Source organism: Papaver somniferum, unplaced genomic scaffold, assembly GCF_003573695.1.
Source record: "Papaver somniferum cultivar HN1 unplaced genomic scaffold, ASM357369v1 unplaced-scaffold_21, whole genome shotgun sequence".
NCBI classification, from domain to species: Eukaryota; Viridiplantae; Streptophyta; class Magnoliopsida; order Ranunculales; family Papaveraceae; genus Papaver; species Papaver somniferum.
Genome location: NW_020631041.1, coordinates 10,008,207 through 10,017,355, shown reverse-complemented (window position 1 = coordinate 10,017,355; position 9,149 = coordinate 10,008,207). Strand labels below are relative to the sequence as shown.

The following is a 9,149-nucleotide window of genomic DNA, read 5'->3' as shown; positions in this document are numbered from 1 at the left end:
TCTGTGTATAGCTAAAGCAACCAAGGTGCACTTCCAGATGAGTTCGGTTAGCTGTTCTTGACATAGTGTAACCGAACAAGCCCAAATCCACTTGAAAAATTTACATTTTTAGGAAAGTTTTGACCAATTCAACATACATTATCTAAGTTTGTAGCATACCTGGACACCCAAATACTCTTCCTCCGGTTGTGGTTGATAAAATCCATCATATTCATCTTGAGTTTGAGTTTTGGGAAGAATATAATCACCCCCTAAGAAATAACTCATATCCGGATCATTGTGAAGATTAACAAATACTCTAGGAGAGGATGGAGATGAAGAATCAGATGAGTTTTCATCACTTGAATACCCAAACTTAGTGAATTGGATTTTTTTTTTATTTTCCATGTTTTTTTCCTTCATCTTCTCTAACTTTACTCTCTCTAGAATTCTACTCATCTAATAATCATACCGTCTTTTAATATAATCTCACTAATTATTATTAACTAAATCATTTAACTAATCATAACCTAAAATTAATTATTAGGATAGTTTAAGTATTAATATAAATATCAAATATGGGGTGACCTAGATTTACTTCTAATATCTTTATCCAAAATTAAACAATGGTCCCAAAAAAAGAATGGTCCCCAAAAAAATCATTCTTACATATGGTTGCTCATTTTGTATTTCATGATTTGGTGGTAGAAATGAATAGCCAGGTAATCATGCTTTAAAGTTTAGGGTTGTTGGAGTTATTGATTTTGTTGGACTTTAAAACTCAACTAATAATAATAATAATAATAATAATAATATCCCTTTCCTTTTATCATGAGTCTCATCAACCCATATTACGACTTCCCAAACCGCTTAAAAGCAAAAAATAAACTCTAAACCAAAAATTCAAATGCGAGCTATACTTGTATTTTACCAATACGCTGTTGTTGCACGTAGTAGCTATTCTGGAATCTTTTTTTCGGGGAGGTCATGGATAGCTAGTGCACACGCTTAGTTTAGTTTGATTTTTTATTTTTTTTAATAAACTTTTAGGTATCTATCAATCAACACAACCGACTAGGATTTGTTTTCTTATCTTATGATATTTATACCATATGTACTTACCTCATCACCCTCTTCTGATTTCATGATGTATAAAGAAGAAAACTAGTTTGAACGGAAAGTATTCCGGTTCCCTCCGTGAGATCATACTATACTAATTTATGATGATATTGACACACCCCATGACTCGACTGCCAGGGTTATTAGTAATAACTAGCTAGGTCCATTAATTGAAGGGAAGGGGACCCTGAGCCCATATGGGATGTGCCTGGGATAGTTACATATAGTGTGTGGGGGATAACTTATTATTATTATTATTATTAAGGGAATTGAAATGTGTGGGGGATAGTTACATATAGTGTGTGTGGGTGGGGGCAATGTGAACAAGTGTAAGAAGACAAAAAGGTATTTCCAACCAACAACAATAACAACTAAACACTCTTTTATCATTTTCTTCATTCAACAAGGACAACAATGAACAATCCTCAAGTTCTCTGATAAAATGGGCATCAGCTCTGGGATCACCGGTCTTATAAGCCGGAAATACAAACAGAGGCGACGGTGCAATCGAAAAAGCTAGTATTAGTTGGTCAAAATGGAGTAAAGACCTCAGACTGCCAAGGAAGGAGGATACGTATTCATGAGAGAGATTGATTTTGTCTCGACAAAGTATTTAAGTACGGACCTTTTCAAACCAAAACCCTGTCCGGTCACGCCTACTCATCATTTTATTATTATTTATTTTAATTTAAAATCGGAATTAAATTAATAATGTTCACCCTCTCACACAAATGAAAACAAAAACAAAAACCAAAAAACCTGCAACAACAACAACAAAAGTCAAGTAAAACAAACCACCTTTTTGAATCCTCGATTATCCCCTCTTCTTCTCTGTTTCTCTCCTCCCAACCCAAACAAAGATTTACAGAGGTGCCGAATCTTTTATTCTTCTTCTGTTCACAACCGATATTCCCGCCTTTCCCACTACTCTTCTTCTTCTCTCTGTGTCGTCGTTACATTTGAGTATCAATTTCTTTCTTCTAGATCTCTCTGTTTACTTTACCTTCTTCTTCTTCTTCTTTTCGCAAGAGTCTAATCACACTCTACAGATCTTCTTCTTTCTCTTGATGAGATTCAATTACTTCATACAAACAATCAGTTGATGCTTTTCTTGTTAATCATGTAGTTACGATTTCTTGGATTACTTTGACTAATTCAAAATTAGTAGTTCATCGGAGGAGACATGGGACAGTGCTATGGCAAGAACAGCACCGTCTCAATAGTCAGAGATGACAACTTAGTCCCAATCTACACCGCCACCGCCGCTTACCCTCAGTCTCCTCTTCCTTCCGCTACACCTACTACAAGTCAGTACTACGCATCATCAACATCAGCGACTAGTCCATGGCACAGCAGTCCATACCACAATCCACAAGGAAACAGTCCTCTTCCAGCAGGAGTTTCTCCTTCACCAGCTAGATCGAAATCTTCTAAGTCTACTCCTCGTAGATTCTTCCGCCGGCCTTTCCCACCGCCATCGCCTGCAAAACACATCAAGGCTTCTCTACTTAAGCGGCAGGGACGGCAACCGGCAAGACAAACTTCGATTCCTGAAGAAGATGGCGGTGGAGCTGAAGCTGATCAGCAGCAACACCATCAAGAACAACAGCATGAGCGTCTGGATAAAAGCTTCGGATATAATAAGAATTTTGGGGCAAAGTATGAATTGGGGAAGGAGGTTGGGAGAGGACATTTTGGTCATACTTGCTCTGCTAAAGTCAAGAAGGGGGACCTCAAAGGTCAACAAGTCGCTGTTAAGATCATCTCCAAATCTAAGGTACTAAATCTTTATTTGACTCAATCATCTCATTTTGGATTTTGTTTTCTGCTTGTCAATCTTGTGATATTCTGAATTTATATTGTCCAATATGAAATTGCTGTGTAGGCAAATGATTTTTCGGATTTTTTTTTGTGGTATGTACAATTGTGGTACAAGTATTAGGAGTAATTCAATTGCAATGGGTACATTGAAATGTAGTATCATGCAAGGCATTATGAAAATTGAACCGGAAGCATTGCTGTTTTCTCTGCTAGAGCCTTGTTTAGGAGTAAATTGGAGGATTACACCTAGGATCCACAATATTCAGTGATTGAACCAATCATTTAGTTGGTGTTCGGGCAAGTTGCTGTTTTCTTGCATAGACATTGTTATTTCTGTGATGGATGGTAAGTATTTTTCTTAGGAGTTGGATTTGCAGCTGAATAGCCTCAAAATGCTGCTCAAAATTTAGCTATGTGTAATTTAGCTTAATTTGGCAGTATGTGTAACTAATGTGCTTGATTTGGCAGATGACAACACCCATATCAATTGAAGATGTTCGGAGGGAGGTGAAAATCTTAAAATCCTTGTCTGGGCATACGAATCTTGTCAAATTTTATGATGCTTGTGAAGATCCTAATAACGTCTACGTGATCATGGAGTATGTGTTTTATCTCTTTTCCAAATCTGGTTATTATTACCTTGTCATTCTCTATTATTCTCCTTGTTTTTCGTCATCAATTTGAGAGTTATCTTTGTTTGTGAAACTTGTATCTAGAGACTAGATCAGTGTTGGTAGGAAGATCCTAACTTTATTCCTCCGTGCCTTATAACTGAAGTACCTTTTTATGCTTTCCCGAGTAAAGTTTGATTCAGCTGAAGTTGGTAATCCTGGAAATTGATGTACTGTTATAAACATGCTTTAGCAATGTGTTCTGAACTTGAATCTAACAGTCTTGTGCTTTTTAACCAGATTGTGTGAAGGTGGGGAACTGTTGGACAGGATATTGTCCAGGTATACATGTCTTGCATAATGCACTTTTTACTTTTCGTAATGCTTTCCTAGGCAGTTGTAAAGCACGATCTCGTTAGAATTATCACAGGCTAATCTTTTTGTTACAGAGGTGGAAGATACCCAGAAGAAGATGCTAAAGCTATTATTTTGCAAATTTTGGGCGTAGTTTCTTTTTGTCATCTTCAAGGTGTGGTACACCGTGACTTAAAGCCAGAGGTAGATCTTAATAAACAACTCCACAACTATTTTTCTTTTTCTTTACAGATAAACTTGGTTGTAGTGCTTATTGATCTTTAATTGTTTCCTTTACTTTTCTCTATTTAGTTACGGGGAGTTTGTATGGGAAATCCTAACTCATAACACTATTTCCTGTTGCCTCTTAAACAGAATTTTCTCTTCACTACGAAGGATGAAGATGCCACGATGAAACTTATTGATTTTGGTCTTTCTGATTTTGTTAGACCAGGTATTGTCTTCTTTATTCTTAATTTTGCTATTATTGGCATGTTAGCTTTCTCCCTGAACCAGCATAGTGCTGAATTTTCAATATGGGCTTGTTGTGTTCCTCAGACTGAGGTGACCTTCATCTTAGCACCACAGTTTTATGTCTTAGGATTTTGAATTTACTCAAGCCTGGTGTTCAGATCAAATATATTAAGCCCTTGTTTTGCAGATGAAAGACTAAATGATATTGTTGGAAGTGCATTCTACGTCGCACCTGAAGTTCTCCACAGATCGTACACTCTAGAAGCAGATATTTGGAGCATTGGCGTCATAACATTTATCTTATTATGTGGAAGCAGACCTTTCTGGGCACGGACAGAGTCGGGCATATTCCGTGCTGTTCTCAGAGCTGATCCGAACTTCGATGATGCTTCTTGGACCGAGGTTTCACCAGAAGCCAAAGATTTTGTAAAGAGGCTTTTGAACAAGGACCACCGAAAAAGAATGACTGCTGCACAAGCTTTGAGTAAGTTGCCATATGCCTTTTGAATCTCTGGAATGTTGTATATCTATCCAGAAATAGAACACCATGTAAGTTATAAGCCGAATCAACTATTGATTTGTTTGTTGGAACTAACAATGTTATTTTTGATGCAGCTCACCCTTGGTTGCGAGAGGAAACCAGCATAGTGCCTTTAGATATACTGATTTATAAGCTAGTCAAGTCATTCTATCGTGCCACTCCTTTAAAACGTGCAGCACTGAAGGTATTGCTCACTGCTTCATAGTATCTATCTAATCTTTGAAGTGTTGGAGATATTTTAGTCTTCCATGAAAGTCCAGATTGGTTTTTGATGAATTCAATGTACAGCAAGTTTGAGTTGCCAGATTTGATCCTTTAATTGGAATAAGAGAGATGTGGTTGACAGCTGTTGTGTCAACATCATGCATATGACATACCATGTGGGTAGTTGATGGGTGGCATAATGCTTTGATTCTTTTGCTAGCTCTGTGTTAGTGTGTCACTTTAGGAGATTCTCTCTGTTAATAGTCCTTTAATGTTTTTAAGATCTGTTGAACACTGATTTTTTCTTAAATTACGAAATAAGGTACATTCGATAATTGCTAAATTATTCGTCGGTTATTATCTGAACCTTTGTTGTGTTACATTCTGGCAGTGTCTATCCAAAGCTTTGACAGAGGATGAGCTTGTGTACCTTAGGATTCAGTTTAAGCTCTTGGAACCTAATAAAGATGGCCGGATCACTCTTGATAACTTCAAAATGGTACGGTGATGCTCATTACTCTGTTTGAATTTGAAATAAAAACTCCGGTCTTTCTCTCCACATATGCTTTTACCAGCCTACTATGGTTATTCGTGAGGCACAGGCGGGTAGTGAAATAGCACTTAAGAACTGACATCTATTAAGCATTTTTGTCCATAATGTTGTACTCATAGTTTGCACTTTAATTAATCTATCTAGGCTCTCGCAAGAAATGCAACTGATGCAATGAAGGAGTCGAGGGTTACAGAAATTTTGAGTTCGGTGAGTCATCTCCTAATATCAAATCTATGTATAGTTGCCCGAGATATTTAAAAGCGGCCCCTTTAGAAGTCAATGATGGACTTGCATAGCATGCCTTGCTTTCTTTTGTTCCCAAGAAAATTTGTACCTTGTTTACTCATAGGTTGTATTTTCCAAATGAAACACCCAACAAAAATATATCCGGCCTTCAGAGAAACCTGCTTAGTGTGGGTTGAGAAGACTTTCCCTCCTGCAATCCCCTGGACTGTGGACACTTAACTATTTTACTGCATTTAAATCAGTGGCAGTAGTTGCTGTGTTCTTTCGCTAATTTCCCAAAGACCTTAGTTCTTGTTGGTGTGCTGTATTATAGTGTCTCATGTGATTTTGTTGCAATCTATTAGATGGGGCAGCTGTCTTATAAAAAGATAGACTTTGAAGAGTTTTGCGCTGCTGCGATTAGCACATATCAGCTGGAAGCTCTTGAAGGGTGGGAGCAGATAGCAACCACAGCCTTTGAGTTTTTTGAAAAAGAGGTAAATCGAATCATTTCTGTCGAGGAATTGGCACGGGTATGTAATGAACACAATCTCTTCACACTTTGACCATAAATTTTTTATCCGCTAGTCAATCTGATGTTATGAATCAACTATTTTGTTCAGGAAATGAATTTGGGTCCTACTGCTCACTCAGTCCTCCGTGACTGGATACGGAAATCTGATGAGAAGCTTAATTTCTTAGGATATACAAAATTTTTGCACGGTGTTACAGTGCGAAATCCAAGTACAAGACAACAGTAGTGGTTTGTGTATGTAGCCGGGTGATTGGCGTATAATTTTATTTCACAGGTGATAGAAAGAAAAAGGTTTGGTGTATAAATTTTGTTTCTTTTTGTAGAGAAAAAAGTGTTGTATAAATGTAATGAAAAACGGAATGATATAATGAATGAAAAGTGGTCGAAGCCAGATTGGAGTTTCTTGAAAGCAAAAAATCATATCTGGATTTGGGTACTCAACTTTACTTTTGAGCAGTTATGCTTGCAGGCAGTTGCAACAGTTTACAGTTAAACTTGCAGGCAGTTGTAGCAGGCATGCTTTTTGGCCGTTGACACTTGCAGGCAGTTGAAGCTTGACTCAGCTACCCACCCACCACCAAAGGATAAGCACAACATATCTGAAGATGGTTCCTTGTTGTTGTCGTCAATGGACCAATTTCCCAGATAAAGCAAAGGCCTGCAGTTCCTCCCAGGTATCGTATGATTAAAAAAAGTGAAAATGAGGGAGGATCTTCTATGGGTTACTGTACTGAACTGAGGTATGCGTATTAGTAAATTCATCAAGAAATCGCAAAAAGAGAAAACGAAATCAGAAAAAGAGAATAAAAACAAGTGAAAAAGAAAGACAGAATTGGTAACTTGGAATGATTATAGACCAAGGCGTGGTGATTCGTCTCTCTACTCTTTTCTTGCTTAAACTAATTAAGTAGAAAAATAACAATCAATTAGACACTAATCGTGGTTCTCCTTATTCCCACAACTACCAGCAATTGTGGAATTAATTTGTTGCTCCCATTTAGCCAGGAAAGTGCTTTTCTCTTCTTTTGCGTCAAAACACTCAATATTTTCATACGGCAAATGTACCGATAAAATTACGGACTATTACCGCTCTCTTTATTATGAGATTGAGCTTCACCACCATATCCAGTTTATTGACAATGTCAAGGATTAATGCTGGTCTAAAATGACAAATTTAGGGGTGGTTGCCACCTGCTGTAGCATTCATAACCCCATGTTGATCAATAACTCGTAATCAACCGGGATAAAATCTCATAAAAACCCCAAATATAACCATTTATTTGAAAATCTGGGAGGATAATTGGTACGTGACATTCATTTTCTAGGAAATACATCCTTCTAGATATTTTTGGAGTCTGAAACTTAAGTCGGCCAACAATGACTTGGAGATCCAGACGGGATTAGACGTGTCTGTCTCGCACATTAACTATGAAGAATCGAATTCTCTCTGGAATGGTCGACTGGACATGATCAACGCGTATCGGTGTCGTACAACCGACACACTTGATGATTCTACGGTGGAGACTAGACTTGTTCTAATTTGAAGCAAAGAAAAGAAAAGTATGCTTTCTTCATAATTAAAGAAGACAAAATAGTAAAGAAATTAAAAGAAGACGTATACACAAAATTTTAAACTAAAAAAATTTAGTTACTTTACTACTAATTCAACTACTAGTAATCAAATAACAATGTAATATTTTCGTCATCATCATCGAAATAAAGAAAAGAAAAACTAATCAATCGATCCACCACCACCAAAAAAAAAATCACAAAAAAGAAAAGAAGATTGATATTTACATCAATCAATCAATCAATCCACAAGCGCTTTAAAACAACTACCGTGGAGAAAGTGGTGGTGGTGGTGGTGATGATTCTGATGTTGTTCATGGCTGATACGGTGGTGGGGGGAACATGTAGTAGTCGACATGATCTCCTGCTCAATCAAACTCTGCACGTTTAGAAAATCGTCAACATCACAAGGTAAAGTTATGTTGCCTTTGTGACGAAACCCATACACTTCTTCAGCTTCTTTCAGTAGAACCATGAACTTTGGATGGTTCAAGTACGTTACTGGTATTACAAATCTCTCTTCGTTTTCACCGACTAATATAGCTATACACCCTCTTGGAACGTGATGATGATGGTGGTGATCTTCAGAATGATTATTATTGTTGTCCCCGCTCATCATCGGCATCTCTTTCAGATCACAAAAAACTGCGAAAACCTTAGACAAAAAAATATTTAAAGACTGACGGATTTCTTGTGTGTGTTTCTAGAAGGAGGAAGAAGAAGAGGATTCTTGTTATAAGGTGTTATTGAAGAAGATGAAAAGCCAATATGGAACCAGAGAAGAAGAATAATCTCTTTTAAGAACTTGGTTTTTGCAAATCATGGTAGAATCTTTCTATCCCCTATGTTTTTTTTTTGTTTTGTGAAGGATGAAGAGTAGAGAAAATAAAAGAGGAGAGGATGAGTATTTATATGTGAAAATAAAATCTTTTTTCCGAAGTATCCTTAAAGAAGAAGGAAGGAAATAATAATAGTAGGGAGCGCGTATTTTTCTAGGTATTTCCATTCTCTTTCGAGACACCCAGAAGTCAAGGACTTGTTGGTGCGGTTGGGGGTCGGGTTTCCATTAAATTCTAAATTTAGAGACTTGTTCTTTCTAGAGTCTTACTTGGTATGGTAACCTTTTTGATATTTACTGCATTTTTGAAATATTTTACTAAAACT

General features: G+C 37.1%; 1 protein-coding gene across 2 annotated transcripts; it reads left to right on the top strand.

The window, feature by feature from the left end:
• The first annotated feature begins 1,825 nt into the window (after nt 1–1,825).
• LOC113340023 (CDPK-related kinase 3-like) lies at nt 1,826–6,833 on the top strand. 2 transcript variants are annotated; one of them, XM_026585234.1, is made up of 11 exons: nt 1,826–2,875; nt 3,388–3,518; nt 3,831–3,872; nt 3,980–4,088; nt 4,260–4,338; nt 4,546–4,842; nt 4,974–5,083; nt 5,495–5,602; nt 5,801–5,863; nt 6,247–6,378; nt 6,505–6,833. In XM_026585234.1, the coding sequence occupies exons 1-11, from the start codon at nt 2,282–2,284 to the stop codon at nt 6,640–6,642; spliced, it is 1,803 nt and encodes a 600-aa protein (XP_026441019.1). In that variant the 5' UTR covers nt 1,826–2,281; the 3' UTR covers nt 6,643–6,833. The 2 variants fall into 2 exon arrangements, with proteins under 2 accessions (XP_026441019.1, XP_026441018.1); XM_026585233.1 differs by having other exon boundaries at nt 6,247–6,414.
• The last annotated feature ends 2,316 nt before the right edge of the window (nt 6,834–9,149 follow it).

Coding starts and splice junctions, on each gene's coding strand:
- LOC113340023 (XM_026585233.1), top strand. CDS start 2,282: ATGGGACAGTGCTATGGCAAGAACAGCACCGTCTCAATAGTCAGAGAT. Junction 4,843..4,973: donor GACTGCTGCACAAGCTTTGA/GTAAGTTGCCAT, acceptor TTTTTGATGCAG/CTCACCCTTGGTTGCGAGAG. Junction 5,864..6,246: donor TTACAGAAATTTTGAGTTCG/GTGAGTCATCTC, acceptor GCAATCTATTAG/ATGGGGCAGCTGTCTTATAA.